Raw genomic sequence first — 27,737 nt, 5'->3', positions numbered from 1 at the left:
TGCCTTTGATCAAAGCATTTTTTTTCAACTCCCCGTTTCTCTAAAATCACCGACCACCGTCAGAGGCAGAATAAACCTTTTTTGGGGGGTGGGTTCTGGTGCAAGGCAGACCCCATTCATCTAGCGAGAGTCTGTTTCTTTCCTCCAAGTTATGGCCAGTTCACCATCAGGCATGCCCTATTTATAAAACACTAAATAAATACCTGACTGAAGTACTGTGGAGTTACCGGACTCCTTTCATTCATGGGATCGCAGGCGATCATACACTATTTTCTAAAATGGCTTATCTGCATCATAACAACATTGCTATGAAATTGCCAAGAGCAGTATACAGATTAAGACATGGTCATTACCAACATAAGATGATAATGACCATCTTGTAATACTTATTGCATATGTGCATGAAAGGGTTAAAAGAAGGCCTAACCCATGTACAACTTTAGGCATACTGCATAATAAATGGATGGAAAAATAGAAACATGACTAACAGCAGCCCTAACATCAGCCCTACAAGCTTCATATGGCCCTTTTCTCTCTTTAAGTCCTCCGTTAACCTGAACCTTTCGTTTTGAGATCTGAATTGACTGCTCAATGGTGTGATACTACGGCAATGCCTATAGGCCTAATCCATTGTTATTCACCCTTCAAGCTTTGACACATGTTTGTATTTCCCTTATCTATTTGGCATAGCTGTACATTTGAGTTCAATGAAGGCCTAACTAGTGTTGGTATTGTGGTTATTATTTTATATGACTTGATTGATTGATTGATTGGTTGATTGATTGATTGATTGATTGATTGATTAATTGATTGATTGAATTAGGCCTATTATTTGATGAAATAATATTGCCTATGTTTCCTGTTTTGGCTATTCTAAGAAAACGTGTTTGACTTTTTTCGTAAATTAATTAATAACAATGAATGTGCAAAGACAAATTTGACACAACCAACAACTTCTCCTGGCTGATGTAAACACTGTCTGATGTAAGACCTGACTGATGTAAACATTAGTAACATTTCTCACGCTACATGTGTTTACAGTCAGCGAAGAGATGGTTACAGTTTCTTTCATGAGTCAGTGGAATACGTAGCAGCCCGTTTCGTACGTGGGCAAATCAGTAGCAGCCAGCTGAGCAAGGTGGACCAATCAGCAGCTGCGGGCTTACGTTGACCAATGAGGTTCAGCAGCGCGGATATTTCCCTCAGATGAATCAGATGAGATGAATGAGAGCCTCGGTGTTTAAATACAATGACAGCTCGCTCCACTTGTATGCAAACCTACTACAGACACCAAGACAGAGAGACAAGAGAAAAGAGACTGCTGAAAGAGACTGAAAAACACAGATCGACGTCAGGACAACGAATAGCCTACATTCAGAAGAAGAGATCATCCTGGGGACGCATAACCGATTTAGGTTATTCTAAAGCTTTTTGAATCAGCAAAGGATTTAATCACACTGTCGGTGGTAAGTTTTTATTTTAAAACTATATCCACACGTGTGTTAGAAAGTGTATAGGCAACATTGCTCAAGCTGTCGCCATAACCGCGAATATCTCAGCTTGGTTTGCTGTTTTCCTGTAGGCCTAATGTTAAGTTTGGTTTGTCCTTTTTATGTAGGCACATTCAAAAGAGTTGTCAAGCAGAAAGAACTAGCATGGGACTGATGCGTGTGTGCATGTGGTTGCTGGTCGTCGGCGCAGCATTCGCCACTGAAGAGAAAGATGATGTGGGGACAGTTATCGGAATCGATTTGGGGACCACCTATTCCTGGTAAGCCTATTTGAGGCTTTCATTCGTTTAGAGAGGGACTAAATTGATGACTTTGAAGACTCGTCTTGACTAACACTTTTATACCCCTATCTTTAGCGTTGGTGTTTACAAAAACGGTCGTGTGGAAATCATCGCCAATGACCAGGGTAACAGAATCACCCCCTCCTATGTGGCCTTCACTGCTGAGGGGGAGCGTCTGATCGGAGACGCCGCCAAGAACCAGCTGACGTCCAACCCCGAGAACACCGTCTTTGACGCCAAGAGGTTGATAGGCCGCAGTTGGGATGACTCTTCTGTGCAGAAGGATATCTCTTACTTTCCCTTTAAGGTGAGCTGCCAGTACAATGGTATTTCTAATGATAATTTAAAAAGGTGACATTTTACAGTTTAGAGCTAGGCCTAATAGTTGTGTAATACCATGTTAATGTAGCCTATATGCATAAAGCCCAATGCCATCTTTGTAATCCTTTTGATTATTCTTCCTATAGTGCACTGTGTTAATATTACCTGAATTAAAAAAGTTCCATTATCTAAAGGCATGGTCAGGGGCGCTGATGGGCTGTTGTTGTTGGGCTGTTGGGCCCCATGAAAGATTCAAATTTTGGGCGCCCAAAATGACAAATTATGTTATCAGCATCCTTCCAGGGCCCAGTCAGAGCTGTTGGGCCCTTAGAATCTGTAACACCTTACCCCCCCTCGCGGCACTCATGGCCACGGTCAAGTAATAGGGTTGGGTCAGGACTCAGGAGGCTTGTGAATCTTCACTAAACTTCCTGTTATAATCCCTGCAGGTGTTTGACAAGAAGAGCAAACCCCACATTCAACTGAATGTCAGTAGCCAGGTCAAGAGTTTCACCCCTGAAGAGATCTCCGCAATGGTTCTGACCAAGATGAAGGAGACTGCTGAGGCATACCTGGGAAAAAAGGTAATGAATAGATAGTCTGCTTAAACTGGAAAAGACTGCACACCATTTTAAATACTACACAGCCAGACATCAAATGCGATGAATGAATACCGTGAATGGAGATGCAATTATGCTGAAAGTAGCCTACATACTATATGCCAATTTTCTCTCACACATACATGCAGTATGTTTCACAGTATTTCCTCTCATCTCTCTGTAGGTCACCCATGCCGTGGTCACTGTCCCTGCTTACTTCAATGATGCCCAGCGCCAGGCCACCAAGGATGCCGGAACCATCGCCGGTCTCAATGTCATGAGGATCATCAACGAGCCGTAAGTCTAACCACTGATGGCAGACATCAATCATGATACATTCTGTATTAATGCATTTTTTTTGCCCGCACCTTGGCACAGACATTCATGGACACTTTTTCTCCTCCCTCAGAACTGCCGCTGCTCTTGCCTATGGCTTGGACAAGAAGGGCGGTGAGAAGAACATCCTGGTGTTCGATCTGGGCGGTGGTACCTTCGACGTGTCCCTCCTGACCATTGACAACGGTGTGTTTGAGGTCGTGGCCACCAACGGAGACACCCACTTGGGAGGCGAAGACTTTGACCAGCGTGTTATGGAGCACTTCATCAAGCTGTACAAGAAGAAGACCGGCAAAGATGTGCGCAAGGACAACCGTGCCGTTCAGAAGCTTCGTCGTGAAGTTGAGAAGGCCAAGAGAGCCCTGTCTGCCCAGCATCAAGCACGTATCGAGATCGAGTCCTTCTTCGAGGGTGAAGACTTCTCCGAGACCCTGACCCGTGCCAAGTTTGAGGAGCTCAACATGGTAAGAGAAAATTATTTTAATTAAACAGTGTAGTGTAGTGGTAATTATATAGGAATAAGACACTTTCTTCCCTGTCACAGACACACACACACACACACACACACACACACACACACACACACGTTACATACTGTATTTTAAAGCAAGAAAGATATAGCCAGTAACCAGCAAACAAAAATACACCATAAAATACAGTAAAAAGATGCTAAAATATCCAGACACTGCTCATTGCATATTACATAACTGCATGTTGTTGAACTGCTGACTTAAAGGATTGTACCTTGACTGAAACTGACACTAAACTGATGCATGAAGAAACGTACATGTAAGTGTAGTAAATCGTATTTCCTGTTTTCCCACCATTTCAGGACCTGTTCCGTTCCACCATGAAGCCCGTGCAGAAGGTCCTGGAAGACTCCGACATGAAGAAGTCGGACGTCGACGAGATCGTGCTGGTGGGCGGCTCCACTCGTATCCCCAAGGTCCAGCAGCTGGTGAAGGAGTTCTTCAACGGCAAGGAGCCATCCAGAGGCATCAACCCCGACGAGGCCGTGGCCTACGGAGCTGCCGTGCAGGCCGGCGTGCTGTCCGGAGAGGATGCAGGTTGGTCGACCTACTGCACGATGCAATCTGGGGTTTGAATTAAGCCATTGATGCCTAAAGCACCTGCAAAAAACACCTGCTGAATGCCTAAGCCCTTGTTGTCCTCAGCCTATAAAATCCCAAATATCTCAGCCTCTGATGCACATGAAACATGAAACATGATTGCATTTATACTAGGGGTGGGCATAGATTAATTTTTTTAATCTAGATTAATCTCACTGTAATTATGAAATTAATCTAGATTAATCTAGATTAATCTATATCAAAATGGCTCATTCAGAATAGGCGTGCTAGGGAAATAATGCCGAAAAAAAACCTTAGGGGTTTCTTTAGACAGATGCCGCATTAGACCAGAGCTCATCTCTTTTTTCCAAAATGCATCTCATCTTCAAAAAATGGTCATGTTGATCCTTGGTGATGAAAAAAATCACTGCAATATTTGTAAAGTGTGTCGAATATGTTGGGAAGCATTTACAGTTATAAGATACTGAAATTTCAAAATGAACAGCGCTATAAGTTGTATAGGCGAATAGGCCTGCAGATAAATCTATCAAACATTTAGGCTATTTAAACAAAATGACCTCAACAGTTCAGCATTTCTAATGGGCAGAGAGAGAGAGAGAGAGAGAGAGAGAGAGAGAGAGAGAGAGAGAGAGAGAGAGAGAGAGAGAAGAGAGAATCTGCCACTGACTGTTAAAAAGAGCAGCCGCTCCTTTAAGAGAGGGAGGAGCTCTGCGCACAGCAGCCCACAGCAGCTCCAGGCTGGATTTCTAGAACCTACAACAGCACTGGCCTTCGGGGATTTGGCCTAAACCCGACAGTTGTTCTCAGAGTTAGAATGCCAGAGGAGTAACAACTTGAAATGAATTCAGTTTGCAAAAAAAAAATCAAGCGCGACAACCGCGAGGTTTATTATTACCGCCTGTTGTATCTCAATAGTCGCAAATGCGTGATCGCAATACAATTACACAAACATTCAGCGAAAGTAGATATTGACAGTTTCAGTTTGACAATCTTCAAAATGCATATCACACGGACTGTTTTGCAATGATGGCACAGGCAAGATTTCTGTAAGTGGTTGTGTTCCACGCAATGCGTGAGGAAATGTAGGCTATGTCGGGCTGGTAGGCTACTCACACAATGTCTCTCTATGCTTCACCTCAAACAATAACGTCTCTTTAATCTACCACTTACGAAAAAGCACTCAAACAACACCTACCACGGCAGAGAGATGAATGTTTTCAGCATGCAAACCCTGTTCATAGTTCTGCTGATAGCAACAGGAGAGGAGAAGCGGCTGGAGCGCAGTGTGAAAGCGTCTGTCAATCAAGCGCTATGGTGACGTGCATACCCAAACTCCAAACCCATATTTTGAGTATAGATTAACGTGCGATATTTTCTTTGTCGCGCGACAAGAGGCTCACATTATCGCAGCACGTTAACGCCGATAACGGCCCACCACTACTTTATACCCTAAGACCCTCCTCTTGCATTAGAATGTGTTCATTCAGCTGTAACATACCCACATTTTTATTAAAAAAGCTAAAATCTCAAGAGCCTGAATGCAGTGTATATGTCGCTCCAGGCACCAAAGGTCAAACAACATTTATGAGTCATCAGGCTAAAATGGGTTAAACAGACAATGGTTGGGCAAATTCCACATGCGGCCCACTGAGACATTTCATCTGGACCGCAGAACATTTACAAGAAAGACAAGTTTTAAATTCATTATGATGCTCTCACCTAGCATTCTTTAAAGGCCTACCCAATAACATGTGTTATCACTGACACAAATTGCCAGGGAAATTTGGCCCTTTGGCCAATATTATTGTGAACTCAATGTGGTCTGGACCAAAAAAATTGCCCACCCCGGCAAGTTCTTTTAGTGTTATATGTCCTAAAGCTAGGGGTGTAGCAGCAAATTTTGGGCCCTATGTAAACTCAGTTCAAATGGACCCCCTGCCATATATCTACCATACATTAGTCAGACACTGTGTGGGGCCCTGGTGCCTCAGTCACACTTAACCCCCCTGTACAATACCCCTGCCTAAACCACTTTGGATAAGTGCATGTTAGTGTAATGTAATGGAGTGTTAAAACTTGCACTCTTTATTTACCATTAACGGCAGATCCCCAGACAGTATACTTGCAAGCATGTCCAACCAGTAACTTGAAAAACCATCACAATCATCCAACCAGTAACGTGTTACAATTCATTACGTACCATACTGTTTTTAACTGCTCTGTGCTGATTTTCGCCATTGCTTTTCCAGGGGATATGGTTTTGCTGGACGTGTGCCCCCTGACGATGGGTATTGAGACCATGGGAGGTGTCATGACTAAGCTGATCTCCAGAAACACTGCCATACCCACCAAGAAGTCCCAGGTCTTCTCCACAGCCTCCGACAACCAGCCCATTGTCACGATCAATGTATTTGAAGGTAAAGTGATATTTTTAGTTATTATTATTGTTATTATTATCATTATTATTATTATTATTTCATGTTCTGCTTTTAGACAGAATTAGCTGTTGAGCTGTATAGTAGCCAAATAACAGGTTTGTAACAGCATGCTATTTTTCTCTTTTCCTCAGGTGAGCGTGCTATGGTCAAGGACAACCACCTGCTGGGTAACTTTGACCTGACCGGCATCCCCCCCGCACCCCGCGGCGTCCCCCAGATCGAGGTGACCTTCGAGATCGACGTCAACGGCATCCTGCGCGTCACCGCCGAGGACAAGGGCACCGGCAACAAGAACAAGATCACCATCACCAACGACCAGAACCGCCTGAGCGAAGACGACATCAAGAGGATGGTGCAGGAGGCCGAGGACTTTGCCGAGGAAGACGAAAAGGTGAAGGGGAAAATCAGCAGCCGCAACGAGCTGGAGAGCTACGCCTACTCCCTGAAGAACCAGATTGGCGACAAGGAGAAGCTGGGCGGCAAGCTGTCCGACGAGGACAAGGAGACCATCGAGAAGGCCGTGGAGGAGAAGATCGAGTGGATGGAGTCCAACCAGGAGGCCGACACGGAAGACTTCAAGGCCAAGAAGAAGGAGCTGGAGGAGGTGGTCCAGCCAATCATCGGCAAGCTCTACGGCAGCTCAGGCGGTCCTTCTCCCGGGGAGGGGGGCGAAGAGCAACAGGAAGAGCAGGACAGCAGTAGTCATAGTGAGCTATAATGCCCATTGCAAAGGACTCATGGACTATTCTCTAATGCACTCGCCTCTCAGGACAAGCACTGGATTGATTTCCTCATGAAGTATGACGAGTTGGACAGACACTGCTGAATGCACACAGCACTTTTTGTTTTTGTTGTCGTTGTAGACAGAGACTTGTGCGTGTTTGTGTGTGTTTGTGTGTGTGTGTGTGTGTGTGTGGGTGTGTGTGGGTGTGGGTGTGTTTTCATTCAGTGACCTAAAATGGTGATGTCAAATATGTTTGTGAAAATACTTTGATGTAAATAACAAGACGGATGACAGAAATGTATGCAGACATTTTTTTAGTGGATTGTTCACACAACTTCTCTAATTTCATTGACACATAAGATGTGGTAATGGTCAACACCACTGGCTTCTTTGTGTTTTTAATAATAATATTTATTTGGGTCAGATGTGGGGGTAATGGGAATACAGTCATAAATATAAACACTATATGCACTGGTATTTATTACTACATTGTATGACCTTGAAAATAAAACAACTTTTTTATTTGATACAGTCTCCCCAGGTGTTATTTCATGGAATGTCAAATAGCACCAATGTCAATAGGGTCCTGTGAAGAACTGGCAAAGCCAATGCCCTGAGCAAACATGAATTAGGAAAGTAAATATGCACTACTAGTTGGCCTATCATATCCCTCCCAAATCAAAATGGCTACAAAACAAAACAAAAATAAGCAAAACTTTGGCAGCTGCCAATGAAAACGGTCCTGCTGAAACAAACGTATGTGAGCCTCAACAGTAACAACTGCAAAGCGATAATGATAGTATTAATTTGGTACCTATTACCAAGGCCTGACATTAACTTTTTATGCCGACCTGCCTATCATGGCTAGTGGTTTCCCTGAGTAACTAGCCAGCCTTTTCTAGTTGCCACAGTTTTGTTATTGGTATTCTTTCTTTATGATACGCCTAAGCTCTGAAGATGAAGTGCTAAAGGAAGATAAATGTTATGAACAAACACTGTGAAAACATTTTATATAAATAGAATCTGAGTATACTCTTTCTTGAACTTAAGTATAAATGATTAGGATAACCTGTGATATGTCATAGCCTACCCAAGAATCACCAGCCAACGAGACTTAAGTCATTACTAGCCACAGCCAGGTTTTACCCATTTTTGCTGGTTGGCAGGTGCCAATGCCAAGCCCTAGGCCTACTGTTTACTGTCAGCAGTATCATGTACACATAATTGACCCTAAAGGGCACAGTCAATGAACTTCCTGACTTAGTTGCAGAGTCAGAATACTGCCCCCCTTTGACTGAGCAAAACCACAGAGGAGTATCCAGACTCAGCCCATTCACACTTCCTCAATCCACCACACAGCTACTTTGGGGAAGACTCAATTTCCCTTATGAATTGACACTTAAAGTCCAGAGAATCCCTATTACACATCTGCACCGCCATGAATATGCCGTGGGATGCACTGAGCTCATTTCCGCAGTCCATCAGTAAAAGTATGGACTGCACAAAATTAAATGCGTTATAACAGCGTGATAACAGATGTAATTGGCATTCGAGCAACCTGGAGTGAGTAGCCTAACCTGGATATTTGAGGCAAGTTTTAAAATAAGCCAATAGTGCATTCTATTTGACGTCGTGTATGGATCCGTGGTGTATGGGTGTGCAGTAGAACGCTGTCCTAATCTGATGCCAAACGTTGACAACATCTGCTCTTAGTTTGCAAGATAATCTCATGAGAGCTGTCCCGACCCCTTGTAGCCTACTGTGGTGCAAACTGTTTTGTTCTCCGCTTTTCTTCATACACATCATCATTCATTCATTCATTCTAGATACCGGTAGGTCAAATAGGCAAACATGACTCCATATTCCCCGAGGTGTTTCGCGTTTGACACCCAAACCATGACCTCCTTATAAACCAATGCTTCTAATGGTTTTTCGTATTACGAATAAGAAAAGGTCCAAGAAAATATGAATGCTTTGGTCCTAATTACTCGTAGGCTACATGTGATTCCGGTTTATTTGAACAACATTTACCGGCATTCACATAATTGGGTATGGGGATGCCTGGTTGACAGCCACGTTATCCAATCACACTTTGAAGCTCTCGGTCAGTGATGACGAGAGCGCGACCTGTACGTGTGCAAATCAGCAGCAGCCAGCAGGCATGGTTGGACCAATGAACGCTTTCCAACAAGTAGCTCACCCACCAATAGCGAGCCTCCACGACGGGAAAGAGCTCACTGCTTAAATACAGACGACATCATTCATTTGGTATCATTTAGCAAATGTACAGTTTAGGGAGAAGACGTTGAAAATTATTGTGTCGCTGGTGAAGCTACTGAACTTATTTCAGCTAACGATTTATTTGGGACCATTTACAGAAAGGTAAATATATTCTTGTATTTTACCAGAGACTGACTGTGTATGAAGTTATGGCAATTATTTAACCTGCATTACTATAGACAGTTGTCACACGTATGACGTTAGCTAACATTAGCTAGCCTTGTCTTTGAGGAAATTCTTTACACATAACTGCGATTTGTTGACTTCCAAGCAGTGTCTTAATGTCTTATCTTAACCAAGAATCATTCAATGTCACATTTTTGTGTTGTGGTTATCTCGAACTGTGTGACGCCAGAGGAATACTAAGATTAGCCATCTGGTTTGATTGAATATTCTGTGTAGCGCGAACAAGGACAGTTGCTGTTGGCTATTTCGGTTGGTTGAAGTGAGTAAAAACAGACGTAGTTCTATTCGTACAACCTTCACCTCTTGTAACTTGGGATGCGCACGCTAGGGCCATGGCCACTTGGCACAGTCAACCGGCATATCTCGGAGCTCCACCCCATCTCCATTTTAGCCGAAGAATAGGTTAGCTTCATATTTAGCTCCATCACTTTCAAAAATGGGGCATTGGCCTAGAGCTAACCCTAATTTCATTAGCTTCATATTATGAAACTGGCCTCGACCATGTAGAATGCAGAAGAACCTATATGCAATATGGACACGTCTCACTCCCCTTCAAGTCTAGGACAGGTAGCTAACGGTTCATGTGTGAGCACAGCAAGACGGTAGCAAAGAATGACGGTAGGAAGTAAGGTTAGTTCTAGCTTTATTAGCCAAGTTGCTGATCCTATGCAAAGTGGGTTCACCTCCATTGCAGTTTAATTCATCACAACAATCAGTAATCTGGCTAACATTACCTTACATCGACAGTAGAGGAATTGAGGACACTTATTGCATGATTGTGCGAATATGTTTTTTTTTTTTTTTTTTAATTACCCTCATTATAACCTTGTTTTTCTCTCTCCTCTACAGACCTGATCATTATGAGGCTGCTCCTTGCGTGGCTGGTGGTGGTCGGCACCGTCTATGCCGATGATGATGGGGGAAAGGAAAACGTGGGCACTGTGGTGGGCATCGATCTTGGAACAACATATTCCTGGTAAGATTAATTGTGATTATTTTGTAGCACTATCATACTGGTTCAGTGTTCCATGCCATTATGACTGCTCCATTTTCCTTTCCCTAATTGACCCAAAACTATTTGTTGTGTGAACAGTGTGGGAGTCTTCAAGAACGGCCGTGTGGAAATCATCGCCAATGACCAGGGTAACAGAATCACCCCCTCCTATGTGGCCTTCACTGCTGAGGGGGAGCGTCTGATCGGAGACGCCGCCAAGAACCAGCTGACGTCCAACCCCGAGAACACCGTCTTTGACGCCAAGAGAATGATCGGTCGAACTTGGGGCGACTCCTCTGTCCAGCAGGACATCAAGTACTTCCCATTCAAGGTGAGCCGTCACAATCAAATGCTTACCAACACGGCTGATGGTACTTGGGTACCAGGCTGCCTGATTTCAGGTTTGATGGGGAAAATAATATTAGAGTTGGTTGGCATCAATCTTTCTCCAAAACCTGGTTCACTAGATAAAGTGAAGTTAAAGCTCTGGCTCTTCAGCCATCATGCTACCTGTGCTGTTACTTTGTTTGCTGTGCAGGTAATGCCTGTACTCTCATCTAATGGCTGTTTCCATCTCTGTCCTTCCTCCAGGTCATTGAGAAGAAGACCAAGCCTCACATCCAGCTTGACATCTTAGGCCAGATGAAGACCTTTGCCCCTGAGGAGATCTCCGCCATGGTTCTCGTCAAGATGAAGGAGACTGCAGAGGCATACCTCGGAAAGAAGGTAAACTTAAGGGAACATAAACTTCTAACTCCTTAATTTCCCCTTGGATCTTGAGGTTCCTTTGGGAACTGCTCAATATCTTATCTAATGATTAGACCCGATCTTATCTAAAGACCCATTTTTCTTAAAGGGGGAGGTAACATGTTTTCGATGAAAGAACACATGTTAAATTTTCTTTTCTCTGTAGGTCACCCATGCCGTGGTCACTGTCCCTGCTTACTTCAACGATGCCCAGCGCCAAGCCACCAAGGATGCCGGAACCATCGCCGGTCTCAATGTCATGAGGATCATCAACGAGCCGTAAGTCTAACCACTGATGGCAGACCTCATGATACATTCTGTATTAATGCATTTATTTTGCCCGCACTTTGGCACATATATTCATGGATACTTTTTCTCCTCCCTCAGAACTGCCGCTGCTATTGCCTATGGCTTGGACAAGAAGGGCGGTGAGAAGAACATCCTGGTGTTCGATCTGGGCGGTGGTACCTTCGACGTGTCCCTCCTGACCATTGACAACGGTGTGTTTGAGGTCGTGGCCACCAACGGAGACACCCACTTGGGAGGCGAAGACTTTGACCAGCGTGTTATGGAGCACTTCATCAAGCTGTACAAGAAGAAGACCGGCAAAGATGTGCGCAAGGACAACCGTGCCGTTCAGAAGCTTCGTCGTGAAGTTGAGAAGGCCAAGAGAGCCCTGTCTGCCCAGCATCAAGCACGCATCGAGATCGAGTCCTTCTTCGAGGGTGAAGACTTCTCCGAGACCCTGACCCGTGCCAAGTTTGAGGAGCTCAACATGGTAAGATGACGTTTACAACCCTAAAACCCCAAAATTGAGTTTACATGGGAACATTACACCAGAGAGTGTTTATGGGTAGTACGAGAGAGCAATCTCGCTACTTTTTCCGGGTGGTACTGTCCAGTAAGTGGCGCCATCCAGACAGCGCAAAGGAGCGCCAAGGAGCGCAGAGGTTGTTGAAATGAATGGGGTCCCATGGAGCTCAACCACGATGCTGTCATTGCTTTGAAAGAGAATTGGTATCATCGTTTCATTTTATTTTTCCAAAAGGCAGGATAGATTATCCTTTCAAACAGCAGTTAGTTTGAATGTTTAAACTTGCTGGATCTTTGTAAAATACGTCTTTATTGTCAATATGACGTCACGAGTGGCTTCACACACTGCGTTTGGATTGGTCGGCCGGCTGCATTGCTGTGATCACGACGGCCGTAAAGCAATTTTGTTAGCAAGATGCTAGCGGAGCCTGACTCATAAATGCCAAAGCTGTAGGAAATCAGAAGGACATAATTCCCATGTTATTGTACATTTCATTGAAATCCACATTGGTTTCACAGAACTTACAGTAATATTGTCAAGTTTCAGCAGACAGCGAGCACAATTGTCAGTTATTAGCGCCAGCCTTATGACCTCTGCTGTCTCGACAGCGCTCCCTAGGTGAACTGCAGGCACGGGTTTGAGGGCGAGATTCAACACTGTATGTAAACCCACTGTGATTACACTGTTTTCCCCTGCTGTAATGACTCACCACAACATCCCTTTGCCCCTTTTACAGGACCTCTTCCGTTCCACCATGAAGCCCGTGCAGAAGGTCCTGGAAGACTCCGACCTGAAGAAGTCCGACGTCGACGAGATCGTGCTGGTGGGCGGCTCCACTCGTATCCCCAAGGTCCAGCAGCTGGTGAAGGAGTTCTTCAACGGCAAGGAGCCGTCCAGAGGCATCAACCCCGACGAGGCCGTGGCCTACGGAGCTGCCGTGCAGGCCGGCGTGCTGTCCGGAGAGGAGGACACCGGCGACCTGGTCCTCCTGGACGTGTGCCCCCTGACGCTGGGTATCGAGACCGTGGGAGGTGTCATGACTAAGCTGATCCCCAGGAACACCGTGGTGCCCACCAAGAAGTCCCAGATCTTCTCCACAGCCTCCGACAACCAGCCCACTGTCACCATCAAGGTCTACGAAGGTAAGAGCTTTATTTCCTCTCAGTTGCTGATGGGACTATACAAGGGAATTCATGGGATGTTAACTTAATATAATAATGACGTTACATGTTCATAAAGTGATGTTTTCTTTGTCTTGTTTATTTCCTCAGGTGAGCGCCCCCTGACCAAGGACAACCACCTGCTGGGTAACTTTGACCTGACTGGCATCCCCCCCGCACCCCGCGGCGTCCCCCAGATCGAGGTGACCTTCGAGATCGACGTCAACGGCATCCTGCGCGTCACCGCCGAGGACAAGGGCACCGGCAACAAGAACAAGATCACCATCACCAACGACCAGAACCGTCTGACCCCAGAGGACATCGAGAGGATGGTGAACGACGCCGAGCGCTTCGCCGACGAAGACAAGAAGCTGAAAGAGCGCATCGACGCCCGCAACGAGCTGGAGAGCTACGCCTACTCCCTGAAGAACCAGATTGGCGACAAGGAGAAGCTGGGCGGCAAGCTGTCCGACGAGGACAAGGAAACCATCGAGAAGGCCGTGGAGGCAGGGATCGAGTGGATGGAGTCCAACCAGGAGGCCGACACGGAAGACTTCAAGGCCAAGAAGAAGGAGATTGAGGAGGTGGTCCAGCCAATCATCGGCAAGCTCTACGGCAGCGCAGGCGGTCCTCCTCCCGAGGAGGGGGGCGAAGGCGATCAGGATGAGAAGGACGAGTTGTAGGCGTGATGCCCACTTCTCCAAACTCTCTCTCACACACACATGCACGCACACAAGCTGTTCTCCCAGACGCCCTGGCCTCTCTGGCAGTGATGCAGATGTACATATTGAAATGACTTGACAATGATGGACAATTGTGAGGACAGAGGTGGAAGGGAAGAACAAGCAAAGACCAACAACACCACAGGAAAAAAAAAATCTGGAAAAGACTTTCTTTTGAGAAGCTGTAGAAAAGTGCGGATGTGCTCTTCACTTGTTCCAAGTGGAGATTTAGTCAGCCTGGATCGAGGCTTACTGCTGTTCTGAGGCAGTCCGAATCGGGGTTCCTCTTGGGGGTTGGGGTGGGCTTAGTTGGGGAGGGGGTTGGGGTTGGCTGTGGTTCCATGGGCACTTGGGGTTGTCATGTTCTCATCTTTACAGTTTATTTATTGAAATCAGGCCATAGTAGAAAATGTTGTTTCTACAAAGACAGAAATGGAAATAAATGTTTGATAATAAAACAGACTTTTTGGGTCTTACATGTCCTTTTGTGTTCCCTGTCATTACTCCTACTATACTTTGCAATACACATTTCCTGCATTTAGAGTACTTTGAAAGCTTTTACAGTTTAAACTACTCTAAAAGAAGTGTTTATTTTCTTCTCGTATTCAATTTCCAGAATCTATGTTGCCCTTTCAGAAGTGTCATCTATTTTTTTACCACCAATTTATAAGCATTCATCATGACTTTCCTCCATTACATAGCCACCATTTTGAGATGGCAGAAATGCGTCTTTGGTGGCAGAATTTACTGTACATTGGTCATACCAGTAAATTAGTCGTAACTTCACGAAATTGATTAAAAAAATTCATGAAAAGATCAAATGTGAATGGGCAGCATACATTATTGAAAATTAACGACTTTTTGAAGATTACATACTCGCACACCGCTTGTTTGTAACTTAATTATGTTAACCAAGATAAACAATATACCCATTTGTTACTGAAGTGTAGCATAGCAGTTGAAGGTGCACTGTGCAAGATAGAGGCAGAGTAGGTGCAACTGCTGCTTATTGCAAAATTTGGTCTTTTCATGAATATTTGCGAAATAATTAACCAATATTTAGTAGTATGACCAAAGTAAGTTTTGAAACTCAAACTGGGGGACCATGGAGGCCATGTATGAAAAGTGCAATTTTCCCAGTCATAATGAATACTTGGAATTTGGTGGTGTTAAGTATTTGTTGAAAAGGTAACCTTTGTGAATGAGCAGCATGAATTCTGGAAATGAACAACTAAAAAAATTACACAGCGTGCCTTTAAAACTGTACACTTCTCAAAATTCAGACACAACATAAATGAGCTATGGTTTAAGTAGTACACATTTCTTTGGAAAAAAAAGTTCAAACACAGACCAGAATGTAAATAAAGAACAGTTTATTAATACATACACAACAGAGTTCTAGCTCCCTTTTTTTTGGTCAAGTCAGAACCGTGACAAGGCAGTCATTAAATATCACCCCCTCCGTGTCCATTCCCCCAAAGATAAAGCAGAGTTGTATGCCCTCTGCCCTCTGTGAGGTGTCCCCTTCCCCATTCCCATCCCCTGCACCCTCGGCCCTCACACGCCAGGGCACCACACACATGGAGTGGTCCAGTCGATTAGGTGGTAGGTCCCCTTCAAACCTCAGCAGGGTCCACCGCTGTTTGTCTGGACAATAAAACAAAACACATTCAAGTTTAGGGTGCACACCAGGGGTGTATTTTTCAAAACCATAGTTGCTACTTCCCATTGGCAACTATCCAAGTTGCTAACTGGCAAGCACTACGCTTTTGAGAAACGCACCACAGGGGAGTATTCTAATAAACTAGCTCAGTAGTAAATCAGTTGGTTAACCTTGACGTAGTGGTAAACCGCCTAATAGAAGAGCCTGGAGTCCTCATTTCCTTAATTAAATGACACCTTTGGGCTGTCTATTAGCAGATGTACCACTTTCTGTAGCTCAGCTCGGGACCGTGTCTATGTTCCCACGACCCATTGGTCCCACATCACTAAGACTTTTAACATCAATTTGTAGGCCCATTGGTCCCACTGTCCATTGGTCCCACAGCATATACCTGCTGCTCCATGTTCCCACATTTCTACAAATTCATTCAAATTTAGGCCCTATGTTCCATGGCGGGGAGAAAGGCATGTTCTCTTAGTTTACTCAGAAATGTGGGAACATGGAGTTGTGGAACATAGGGCCTATATTTCAATAATTTCTTTAAAATATGGGAGCAGCAGGAATACACTGTGGGACCCTTGGGCTGTGGGAACATAGAGCTGACCCCGCTCAGCTTAAGTCAGGTTCATCACTAAGTCTTATCCATGTTCTTAGAATACCCATTAGGGGTTTTGTGTACAAAGAGCTATGTACAGCTATTGTATATACATAACCTGTCACGCAAGCTTCGGATGTACTAAGACTGACTTAATGTTAAACGGCATGAATACAGAATTTGACATGAAATGGAATGTTCTGTGAGAATGTGTGTGGAAACCTATTTATGCATAGATTGATACATCTGAATTTTTGGGTGCATAATACATCTTGGCAGATGTTAACATACAAAAAGTTTAATTAAGAAATCCATGTCTTACCAAGTCTTACCATACATGAGGACCCAGGGCTTGACATTTTTGCAAACGACCACTGTGGTAAAAGTGGTTTTCCCCAGTCACAACCTAATCAGTCTTTCTACTAGACACCATTTTGCTATCAGTTATCAGAGATGAAGCGCTAAACCAAGAGCGTATATGCTGTTAACACAGCCACAGATCTCAGGTAAGACGCCTTTTAAATATTCAATTAAAACGTAATAAACATGTTACAGTATACTGTATTTGTGCATGTACGTAACAGCCGTTGGACACAATCTTTTGTTCTCATTCATCCCAACCTTCCTATTTCACTACCATTCCAATCCATTCGACTTCGGACAGTCACTGGACCAAACTCGTTTGGACAGCCGGTTTTTCCAATAGGCAGACTGGTCAATTGCTGGGGCTGTTGTGCCGAAAAGCGAGTCCCTGCCAGAACACGAGTGCCCTCATTGAAACCAATGGAAACCAATCACCAATTTTTCAGATATTTTTTACCCTTTTTTGCAGACAAATCCCACACAATTTAAGATGGAAAGCCTATCAATAAAGCATCTACATTCCTTCTGGAAGTATTACAAAGAGCTGGTTACAATTTCAGTATTATTTCCATAAAAGAATCGAAGAATTGTCATAACAAATCTTACGGTTTCATTCAAATAGCTCATATTAAGTGGAGGACGAGTAATGTTTCAAAAGCATATTTTTAGTTCATAACTTATGTAATTCATACTGCAAAAATTAGTATAATTTTCTCTCAAAAAATGTCATTGGTTTCAATGAGGGCACTCGTGTTCTGGCAGGGAATCGCTTTTCGGCACGACAGCCCCAGCAAAATCTCCCACTGAAGCCACCGCCGCCATGGAAAATGAATGGCAAAAATAACTCAAGAGGGCCCCATGTTTATATTTTGTGTAGGACCCCCCAAATCAGTAGAACCGTTTGCGTGTGGAATTCACCTGTTTGGAACTTGTACATGGTGTTGCACGCTCCCTCTGGCGTCAGGCCCCCAAAGATGTAGATGCTGGTGCCCAGGGACACAGCGGCGTGGGCTGCCCTCCCCGTGGGGACGTCACCCTTGGCCTTCACCCTCTCCCACCGCAGGCTCACTAGGAAAGGCAAAGCAAGTCAAGGCAAGTTTGTTATAGTGCAGTTCATTAAATACACAGACGTTCTGTAGTTCAATGAGCTTCACAATGCTACATACAACTATTTACATAGTCTGGTCTTAATATCATACCCTCGCACTAATTTTTATACATGGTTTTATAAAAGTATTATTACTTCATGAAGTATTTTATAAATTATTGTTATTATCATTTAATTTCATGATCTCTTGGATTTTGGTACGTTTTGATTGAACTGCAGTTGACTGACTCATTATTGACCCCACTGGAATGCCACTGAAGTGGAATGACTCCACTCCTTTTGTGGACCACACTCTGACAATCCCTGTTCCAGTAAGGAGACCAAAAAGGGTTGGCGTCTGCGCCTTAACTTTGAATCGTGTGTTGCTTGGTGAGACGTTTCTCTACTAGAGACATTGATAATGGACTAGGTCCGAAACGTCTGTAGCTCCAGCTTTTTCCGATGACTTCTTTTGTAACTTGTCGGCTACGATACACATTTTGAACTTGAAAGCCTTGTGTGCGCCTCATCTTTTTTGACTGTCTTAGAATCCCTGTTCCAGGCCTCACTGTTTTAGTGCTGAAGAAGGCAGACTGGAGGTCTTACCTGTGTCCAGATAGTGCATGTCACTATGGAACTTGTCCCCTTCCAGGCCACCGTGGATGAACACGCTGGATCCTACTGCCACCACCGCGTGGCCATGCCTAGGGGACGGAGGCTTCCCTTTGGTCATGGGCTGGGACCACGTTGTCGTGACTACAACATGAACAACACAAGGTCATTTGATCTTCTGGCCTTTTTATTCAAAATCTTAGTGAATATAAATTCCTATAAATGCCATGTGCATTCCTTAAGTGGGAATAAAATGATGAGAAGCCTTTTTACTTTTTATTTTAAACAGAAGGTGCATAAAACATCAACTGTGTTTAAAAAGAAAGAACGTCCATTTATGTAAATCAGAACCGCAGTTTATAATGAATGAATGAATGAATGAATGAATGAATGAATGAATGAATGAATCAGTGAATAAATGAATGAATAAATTAATGTCCTGACAAAATGAAAGTTATGATGGCAAGCTCGGCTTGAATCAAAGGGCATTGCCTTTGTGCCTGACCTGTATCAAAGACATGTAGTTGTGGATCAGACACAGGGCAGGAGCCAGCGTCTCCCCCAGAGAAGACATAGAGACGGTCCGCAACGCAGGCCGTGCTGGTGTGGTACGTCCTGGCAGAGGGCGACTCCCCAGTCACCTTGACGTCTCTCCAGCCACCACTGTCTGCAAACACAACACAACACAGAACAATAAAACGCACACAACGGCCAGGACAAAATGGACAATTAGCTACATACAATACAGGACATACAAGCATGCGCCAGGAATCATCCTGAAGTCAGATCCCCGCCAATAGCTGTTAGAGGCCTTGAATGTCACCAGTGGTGCTTCAAGTGACATCGAGTCTTCCACGGCGGTGTTTCCCAACCTTTTTTCTCTTTCATACTCCCTAAGCCCTTTTGTCATGCCATACCATGCTCTATAACTCCTCCTCTATCCCAATTTGACTATATTACATACTTTTGTTCTCATTACATTTTCCCATGTTACCCCCTGCCATGTGTGCTTGCGTACCCCCAGTGGTACACCTTCCCCTGGTTGGGACCAACTGTTCTATGGTACCTGCCAGCTGCAAGACCTGGAGGCAGTTGCGGTTGCCGCTTTGCTGGGCTCCAGCGAACACCCACAGGCTCCGGGGGCTGCCGTCTGGCGAAAAGCTGCAGTGCTCATAGCGTGCACGCAAGCCCTCCCACTCGGGGACGTCCCACTCGTGGCGCTCTACGGGGCACACACAGACACACACACAAAGAAAAGAAGGAGAGAGTGAAAATCATTCCCATATGTGATGGGAGCATACAACAGCACAGAGTGCACACAACAGAGTTCAGTCTCTGATCCCAGAGCAATATTGTCCAATATTGTGACTTGGTCAGTGAGTCGAAAAGTGATGTGTTGGAATCACATTGTGTAGCTTGCACAGCGGAGAATGCAGCAGGGTCATTCCATGTCAATTCACATGATTCCCTAGAATCTCCCCAGGTGACCCTCTCCGATTTACCCGATATCTCACATACACATACCTTTTGATGTCAATTGAAAGAATACCAAGTATTAGCACCCTACGTCTAACGGTTGTGGAGATGAAGCCCTCCAAAGTTGGGGTGCCATGCCCACTTTTCAAGCCTGTGAATTGCATACAAAATGTACAAGCAGATTTTGACACCTCTGGTTTTAGTTTGAAGGAAGATACAGACCTAAAAATCACCATGGCCCCTCAATATGACCCTGTCTACCAGATTATGTACTTACAAATGGTATGCCTGGATTATTTGTCGCTATATTAAGCCTTAAAAACTGAATTTGTGAAACGCGTGTTGAAGAGTCTTGCCATTTTGGGGTTCCAGATCTTGGAAACTATGTATGCTTTGGGAGTTATAATTGATTTTCCATCATATTTGGGAACTGTACAGTGTATTAAAAAAAAATGTAGGGCGCTCAGACTTTAAAAGATAAAATAGGAGGGACACAAAAACAGCTTTGGCACAAAATGATCTTATGGTACCCTCTAACTTTCAGGTCCCTCAAATTAACCATGTGGGCACTTGATGACTGGAATGCCCTTTTAACCCCATGTACAGTAGCACTGTATCAAACATTCAATCTTGGAAAAACTTTGTTTTTCAAAGTTTTTCATATTAATCTTGGCCTTCAAAGTATATGTTTTTCTCTATATCTTATCACAGTGTCTGTTTTGTCTACTGCCATCTGCTGGTTTAAAAAAGTAACAACAGCGTAATGTAAGAAAACATAAGGGTCTGGCAAATCGTGCCCATAATTCACCAATAAAGCATTGTAATTATTACACAGTATATTGCTATATACTACTTATGATTTTAACAAGCATTATGAATATTTACAGTTTAAATAATTTCCTAAGTGTGACTGCTTAATGCTCAATCATGATGCCAGTCCCAAGATGGCCTCACCCTGCACTACATTTCTACCAGACATGGGGGTGGGGGTGTCCTGGTAGAAATGTAATCATGATTGAGCATTCTGCATAATGCTCGTTAAAATCATAATTAATATATAGCAATATACTGTAGAATTAAAGTGCTTTATTGGTAGCCTAGCGAGCTTAACCCCTAGGGGCGTCTAGATTTCTTGGCTACTTTATTGGTAAATTATGGGCAAGATTTTTCCAGCCCCTTTTGTTTTCTTTCATTACACTGTTGCTGCGTTTTTTTACCAGCAGATGGCAGCAGACAAAACAGACACTGTGATAACACATAGGCAAAAACATATACTTTGAAGGCCAAGATTAATATGAAGAACTTTGAAAAACACAGTTTTTCCAAGATTGAATGTTTGATACAGTGCTACTGTATATGGGGTTAAAAGGGCGTTCCAGTCATCAAGTGCCCACATGGTTAATTTGAGGCCTGAAGTAGAGGGTACCATAAGGTCATTTTGTTCCGAGGCTGTTTTTGAGTCCCTCCTATTCCATCATTAAAAGTCTGAGTGCCCTACTTTTTTTGGAATACACTGAAGAGTTCCCAAATATGATGGAAAATCAAGTATAACTCCCAAAGCATACATAGCTTCCAATATCTGGAACCCCAAAATGGCAAGATTCTTCATCACACTTTTCACAAATCCAGTTTTTAAGGCTTAATATAGCCAAAAATAATCAAGGCATGCTATTTGTAAGTACATCATCTGGTAGACAGGGTCATATTGAGGGGGCATGGTGTTTTTTAGGCCTGTGTCTTCCTTCAAACTAAAACCAGAGGTGTCAGAATCTGCTTGTAAATTTTGTATGCAATTCACAGGCTTGAAAAGTGGGCATGGCACCCCAACTTTGGAGGGCTTCATCTCCGCAACCGCTGGACGTAGGGTGCTAATACTTGGTATTCTTTCAATTGACATCAAAAGGTACCTGTGTGTGAGATATCGGGTAAATCGGAGAGGGTCACCTGGGGAAGGCGTGTGAATTGACATGGAATGACCCAGATGCCTCTTGAGTATGTGAAGTTTTGACATGCATAGGTGGAGATCAAATCTCTAACTTCAAGATGACATGCGTGATGTTTGAACATACCATACTGTATAGTAAGCAACACTAGATAATAATTGTAAAAAATTATGTTCTTTTTTTTTAAATCAATAACATACCTGAGCTCAAAGCACTTACCAAGATCAATGACACTGGATTCAGAAAAACTGCCATTTGGGTTGGCACCTCCGACAATGACAATCTTTCCCTTTCCCCCCTCCTCACCAGAGGGAATGAAAGAGCTGGTGTGGCCCACACTGACGCCTGGACTTTGCCCTGTGGGAACCAGGGCATACCTAGACGAAAAAGAAGAGGTCCTGTTAGACCAGTGGTTCTCACCTTTTTTTTTTAATAAACGCCCACCCCCACCCCAAAATTTACTTTGGGAACAATTAACAATCTCTGCTCTTTTACAACTAATAATTAGAACTACCAGAGAGGTTTTATAGACCGGCTGTGCAACTACTCTACCCCGGGTCTTAACTGTACTACAAGTGAAAAAGGAAGATGCATCTGATGGATAGAAAGGTGGATACATTTACCACTGTTTTCTTCGAGGGTGGTCCTCTGGCTCTAAAATTGGTAAGAGTTCCATTCTTTTGTGGAAGTGTCACTACTGTTGATTTCACATCAGTTCACCTGGCACACCAGTGACAAAAAAAAAAACATAATTGATGTACAGATTAGTAGCTAGATGAGAACTAGGAAGCTCTTTTCACCACACCACCGAGGGTGACATTTTGCTCTCTCCAAGGTTTTGACTGATGTGGAAGTGGAACAGAAATGGTAAATAATGTAGGCTACTTCAATTTGATGAGTTGGACATGGCACAGCATTCATAGCCTGCTACGGCAAATGTACATATTTATTCTTAGATAAAGTCTCCGATATGTGTCATCATGTCTGTCTACTAACACTACCCAGTGGTTGCTCGGTATGTTAGCGTAGGCCTACATTTAATGGGGTAAAATTCATTCACCAGCTAAACGAAGTAAACGTTCAGCCAGGTGGAACATTTATTGGGTACTTTGCTTCGCATACGGATGTAAAATGAATTTTCAAAATACCTGTAGGATTCTTAATGTTGTTGACAGAAGTTAACAAGAGATGACAGATCCCACTGCATTTGTTGACAGTCGCAGAGTCGCGGGTATATGACGCAATTTCTGTTGTCCTGGCAACGATCTCCACGCTTGAACTGTTGTGTTTCTCTATGGTCACACGAGGGCGACAGAGAACAGATACGGCTCTGGAGTTGAATTGCATGGAAATCCATTGACAGTACCCTATATATATCTATATCTATCTATATCTATATATACTATAATATCTACTGTCAATGGGCCTACCACACAGGCACTTAATTTGTAGACCTACCATTACGTTACTGCAGTCTCACTTACATGATGTGGGAGTAAAACTCTTAATCTCATTAATCTTTTGAGGAGAGGTAGGCCCAGGTGAGAGCTGCAAGAGAGTAGTTACAGATATAGGACAGGATGGCCAAAGATGCTTCACAAGTTTGCCTCCAATATAGATAAATATATTATATATTAGGTACTGGTAAGTGTAATGAAATTTTTAACGACTCACACATATTCGAAAATACAGTTCAAATTACAGAATCAATGCTGATGAGTGAATCCATATGAGTACAACTGTTGTCCAGAGAGAGAGGGGGCCCAGAATTGGGTCCCCATTGCATTGTGTGTATTGGGAGAGGGGTGCTAATCAGATGAATTTGTCCTGGGCCAAGCCAACAATGCTGTCAGTGGCCCTGTGCATGACTAGTGGGAAACGATACAATCTGCAGTTTACCATCACTTAAGATAAGTCAGTGGTTGTGTTTCTCTATGGTTACACGAGGGCGACAGAGAACAGAGTTGAATTGCATGGAAATCAGAAGCCAAATAAAATGGGCCTGTAGAGCAGTGATTTCCAACCTATGGGCCGGGGCCCACTGGTGGGCCCTGAAGGTATTCCAAGTGGGCCTTGAAATCATTTTCTACAAATTATAATCATATTTTGGTGTGTGTTGCTATTGATTTATTTGAGTTTTATTCTTTATTGGGTCAGAAGTGGGCCCTGAACATTTGTGACAATTTCGAGTGGGCCCCATATTGGAAAAGGTTGGGAACCCCTGCTGTAGAGGATTCCAGAAAACATTCAGAAGCATTAGGCCTACCACACATGCAAAATACAGCAGCAGTAAAAATCTAAAGGCCAGATTTAAAGGTGCAGAGAAGGAGATGATCCACAAAAGTTCGGCATTGTGTGAGCTGCTCAGTTTGATCAGACCTGATTAAGTTTGTTTTATGTGTCAAATATGAAATAACGATTCAAAACCAGCGATCCTTGTTTCAACAAAATGTCAGAAGGAGGCGTGGAAAGTGGGGCAACAGTGCCAGAGAATAAGGAAGATGGACAATTGTCCCTCTCCGAAGGTAACAAAGTGCCTTATGAAACATTTTTTGCCGTAGCTAAGGTGGAGGTTAGTGAAGTGTTGTGCAGGTTCATCGCCATTATTTCTGGTGTGGAGTACGCCGCTTTGGGTATCTCTGTATCCGCCAAGTCAGCTGTGATAGAGGCTGCGGCGGAAGGGAATGGATCCTGGAGCCAACAGGACATCAGTAACAACATGTCAGCTGTAGAGGCTGTGGCTGATGGAAAGAGAGATATCTCCATGTTGATTGATGAAGAGAGCTGTTACTATGACAACAAAGATGCCACCCCAGCCTTGGCAGAGGCCGTGGCTGACATGAAAGAACCACCTGTAACCAGCCAGCATTACAATGAGGCCACCTCAGCTCACCAGGATGATGAGATCACCGCAGCTCTGATTAAGGTCATTGATGCAGAACTGAAGACCTGCCACCACGAGGACAAGAAGGACCCCATCATCAGCACTGTGGTGGAGGACGAGGGCATCAAGAAGACATGTGAGCAGCAGGACAATACTGCTCTGGTGGAGGCTCTTGCTGCACAGATGACCTGTAGTGGGCAGGACAATAGCATCTCCACCTCAACTGTGATGGAGACTCTGGATGACGAGAGAAAGACATGCAGTGAACAGGCCAATGTTCCCATCTCTGATCAGAAGGACGTTGTTGGGGTGTTGAGAAGAGGGTTGAGAGCAAAGAATGGAGGATGTTCTCAACTTTGATGCTGAAGGTAAGATAATCAAGCATGCTGTTTGGGTCATTTAGTCGATGCTTTGTAGCCTACCATCCACTGACACTTGTTGTTAAATCAATCCACTAGAATAGGTTATTTGTTAGGTGTCAATATCCCATTGTTGTATTATTGTATATTATATTGCTGGTGCTGGATATCACATAATAATCCTTTTGTTTCAGAAACCAAAAGATTTCATCACTTGGTCACCTCTCAAGAAGAACCGCTCCGGAGATGCAGAAACAAGTAAGTCCATGCAAACATGTACCGCTAGGCCAGGCTGAGACACGAGACATCCCCAAAAAGAAATGGCCAACATATTCAAGTACGTCACAAATAACGATAGGCTATATATAATATTATTTCCCCTATAAGGGCCCTGGCCAGCAGCAGACAGGCGATGCAAAGGAGACGAAGACGATGGGATGCTGGTCCTTTTTAACAAGCTGCAAATTCAAGCTGTCATTGAAGGTGAGACAGTATGTTGCTGACATGTGGAAAAGTAAGAAATTCTGTAAGAAAGTCTGTTTGTGCACATGTAGATGTAGGTCTTGTGTGTGTTTTGTTGTATTTTTTAATTGGGTAATAAATAGTGTGTCTTTTACATTGTCAGAACTTTAGGAGACATGGTGCAAAAGTTCAGCCCAGCAATGAGGACATCAGGTCTGCACACCAGTAGGACTAAAGGTAATTAGCAGAATGGGAAAAACATTCATCTCTTGTAACACACGTGAACATATGAAAGTGAAAGACCATTGGGAAACTCCAACTCCCATTGTCATTGTGACACAGCACTCCACAGCATAGAAGTGAACACTGCACACAACGGAATTGCATTTATGCCTCACCCGTGCAAGGGGGCAGCCCTCAGTGGCGCCCCATGGGGAGCAGTGCGGTGGGACGGTAACATGCTCAGGGTACCTCAGTCATGGAGGAGGATGGGGGAGAGCACTGGTTGATTACTCCCCCCACCAACCTGGCGGGTCGGGAGTCGCACCGGCAACTTCTGGGATGCAAGTCTGACGCCCTAACCGCTCACCCATGACTGCCCCGTGACATATGAAATAGTCCCACAGCTGAAGTGTAAAGATCTGAATTTTGTTATCTTGACTTGTTACAGGTTGTGCAGTAGAGTATGAGCGATGGGTGACATGGCATCTGGCTTGGCTAACATCTGGTCTGGATGGACATGCAAAAACATTTTACCACAATATTTCCATGAGCCACCTTACACCCAGTTCATTGGATACTCCATCACACTCTTTTGTTTTTGGTTTTTTTTTTTAATACAAATATAATTTCCCCCTAACCAATAGGCCTACTTAATAAAGCAACCCCAAGCCCAAGTTATTTTTGTCTTGTTTGAGAAGAGGGATGATTCCGTTTTTATGAAACTGAGGTACACGTGACACTGAAGGCTCTTGCAGCCGAAACGTCTGTCATATCAGTCCCTGCAATGTTTAAATAAAAAGAAAAGAACAAGAAAGAAGAAAAAACAGAGTGTGATCTATTTCCTAACTTCTTGATTAGGCCTAGGCCAAAGAAAGTCGACACAGAAGAACAATCTCTCGGGGGTAAATGCATTGGCCAAGGTGTAGTACGGGGGCGTGGCCTGAGGACACGAGTGGATAGAGGCAGTCGGTTGGTATGCAAATGAACCTAAAATGAACAGGCGGAGCATTCGGAGGGTCACACGCAGCCTCAGAATGCATGGCAGTGAATGAGAAGCCAGCGCACTGGAGGGAAAACTCTGCTTTTTTAGGCTTTTAATCGTCGGGAGCACTTTAATTCAAAGTCCACTGCCTGCGTGGTGAATCCAGGGAAACGACTATAAAGTGGCAGAACCATATATATGTCCGAACGACCACGAGCAGTTATAGAATCCACAGTCCCCCCACCAAAACTCAGTCTGACAGCTTAGTGTTGGTGGGGGGGACTGTGGATTCTACAACTGTTTGTGGTCGTTCGGACATAGATATGGTTCTGCCACTTCATAGTCGCTTCCCTGGATTCACGACGCAAGCAGTGGACTTTGAATGAAAGTGCTCCCGACAATAACAAGTATAGAAAAAGCAGAATTTACCCTCTAGTGCGCTGACTTCTCATTCACTACCATTCATTTTGAGGCTGAGAGTGACCCTCCGAGTGCCCCGCCTGCTCATTAGCATAGCAGCCGACGGCCTGTATCGAAAATGAACTCCCTTGCGCATGGTCAGTAGGTGCGACAAACATTTCCGTACTCCGCAAAATCCGAAAGAGGATCCAGTTGTCAGTGTTCAGTGTGTGGCCAAATTAACTGCAGTTGTTGGTCAGCAGTATTAATTGCTGGGGAAAATTAAGGACAGCTGACAAACCTTCACGCTGTCCTATGACCTGTTCCACACTCCGACCCTCTCGGAAGTGGCATTACACTTAACCATGTTTCCAATACTGATCGTAGAAGAATTGTACTCCCCTCGCCATCATTCCGTACTATGCTCTGATGACATATGTAAGCGCTCTTGTCTCAAGCCTCTTTGGCCTAGGCCTACTTCAAAGA

At 44.1% G+C, this 27,737-nt stretch overlaps 3 protein-coding genes across 3 annotated transcripts; 2 read left to right on the top strand and 1 right to left on the bottom strand.

Annotated features, from left to right (window-relative positions):
* Positions 1 to 1,309: 1,309 nt before the first annotated feature.
* On the top strand, positions 1,310 to 7,828 carry LOC134458123 (endoplasmic reticulum chaperone BiP-like). Its single transcript, XM_063210253.1, has 9 exons — positions 1,310 to 1,466; positions 1,619 to 1,771; positions 1,868 to 2,099; positions 2,563 to 2,697; positions 2,897 to 3,009; positions 3,122 to 3,512; positions 3,881 to 4,115; positions 6,389 to 6,556; positions 6,709 to 7,828. The coding sequence occupies exons 2-9, from the start codon at positions 1,656 to 1,658 to the stop codon at positions 7,293 to 7,295; spliced, it is 1,977 nt and encodes a 658-aa protein (XP_063066323.1). The 5' UTR covers positions 1,310 to 1,466; positions 1,619 to 1,655; the 3' UTR covers positions 7,296 to 7,828.
* A 1,738-nt stretch (positions 7,829 to 9,566) lies between these two features.
* On the top strand, positions 9,567 to 14,686 carry hspa5 (heat shock protein 5). Its single transcript, XM_063210251.1, has 8 exons — positions 9,567 to 9,683; positions 10,617 to 10,743; positions 10,861 to 11,092; positions 11,353 to 11,487; positions 11,675 to 11,787; positions 11,896 to 12,286; positions 13,059 to 13,464; positions 13,594 to 14,686. Exons 2-8 carry the CDS (start codon positions 10,628 to 10,630, stop codon positions 14,163 to 14,165), a joined length of 1,965 nt encoding a protein of 654 aa, XP_063066321.1. The 5' UTR covers positions 9,567 to 9,683; positions 10,617 to 10,627; the 3' UTR covers positions 14,166 to 14,686.
* An 874-nt stretch (positions 14,687 to 15,560) lies between these two features.
* On the bottom strand, positions 15,561 to 23,187 carry rabepk (Rab9 effector protein with kelch motifs). The gene is made up of 8 exons (XM_063210252.1): positions 23,092 to 23,187; positions 22,567 to 22,663; positions 22,163 to 22,320; positions 19,591 to 19,746; positions 19,030 to 19,191; positions 18,519 to 18,668; positions 17,744 to 17,893; positions 15,561 to 15,851 (listed from the first exon to the last, which is right to left on the bottom strand). Exons 2-8 carry the CDS (start codon positions 22,617 to 22,619, stop codon positions 15,622 to 15,624), a joined length of 1,059 nt encoding a protein of 352 aa, XP_063066322.1. The 5' UTR covers positions 22,620 to 22,663; positions 23,092 to 23,187; the 3' UTR covers positions 15,561 to 15,621.
* Positions 23,188 to 27,737: the final 4,550 nt, after the last annotated feature.

The sequence above is a fragment of the Engraulis encrasicolus genome, chromosome 11, assembly GCF_034702125.1.
Source record: "Engraulis encrasicolus isolate BLACKSEA-1 chromosome 11, IST_EnEncr_1.0, whole genome shotgun sequence".
In the NCBI taxonomy this organism is placed as follows: domain Eukaryota; kingdom Metazoa; phylum Chordata; class Actinopteri; order Clupeiformes; family Engraulidae; genus Engraulis; species Engraulis encrasicolus.
This window is presented reverse-complemented; position numbering and strand designations above follow the sequence as displayed.

What these genes read in the sequence shown, in the direction of transcription:
- rabepk (XM_063210252.1), bottom strand. Translation starts at nt 22,619, where the DNA reads ATGGAACTCTTACCAATTTTAGAGCCAGAGGACCACCCTCGAAGAAAA. An exon ending in CCAGGTCTTGCAGCTGGCAG is followed by an intron (nt 19,192 to 19,590) that starts GTACCATAGAAC and finishes TTGTGTTTGCAG; the next exon opens with ACAGTGGTGGCTGGAGAGAC. An exon ending in CATGCACTATCTGGACACAG is followed by an intron (nt 17,894 to 18,518) that starts GTAAGACCTCCA and finishes TGCCTTTCCTAG; the next exon opens with TGAGCCTGCGGTGGGAGAGG.
- hspa5 (XM_063210251.1), top strand. Translation starts at nt 10,628, where the DNA reads ATGAGGCTGCTCCTTGCGTGGCTGGTGGTGGTCGGCACCGTCTATGCC. An exon ending in AGGCATACCTCGGAAAGAAG is followed by an intron (nt 11,488 to 11,674) that starts GTAAACTTAAGG and finishes TTTTCTCTGTAG; the next exon opens with GTCACCCATGCCGTGGTCAC. An exon ending in ATGAGGATCATCAACGAGCC is followed by an intron (nt 11,788 to 11,895) that starts GTAAGTCTAACC and finishes CTCCTCCCTCAG; the next exon opens with AACTGCCGCTGCTATTGCCT.
- LOC134458123 (XM_063210253.1), top strand. Translation starts at nt 1,656, where the DNA reads ATGGGACTGATGCGTGTGTGCATGTGGTTGCTGGTCGTCGGCGCAGCA. An exon ending in TCTCTTACTTTCCCTTTAAG is followed by an intron (nt 2,100 to 2,562) that starts GTGAGCTGCCAG and finishes TAATCCCTGCAG; the next exon opens with GTGTTTGACAAGAAGAGCAA. An exon ending in GCTGTCCGGAGAGGATGCAG is followed by an intron (nt 4,116 to 6,388) that starts GTTGGTCGACCT and finishes TTGCTTTTCCAG; the next exon opens with GGGATATGGTTTTGCTGGAC.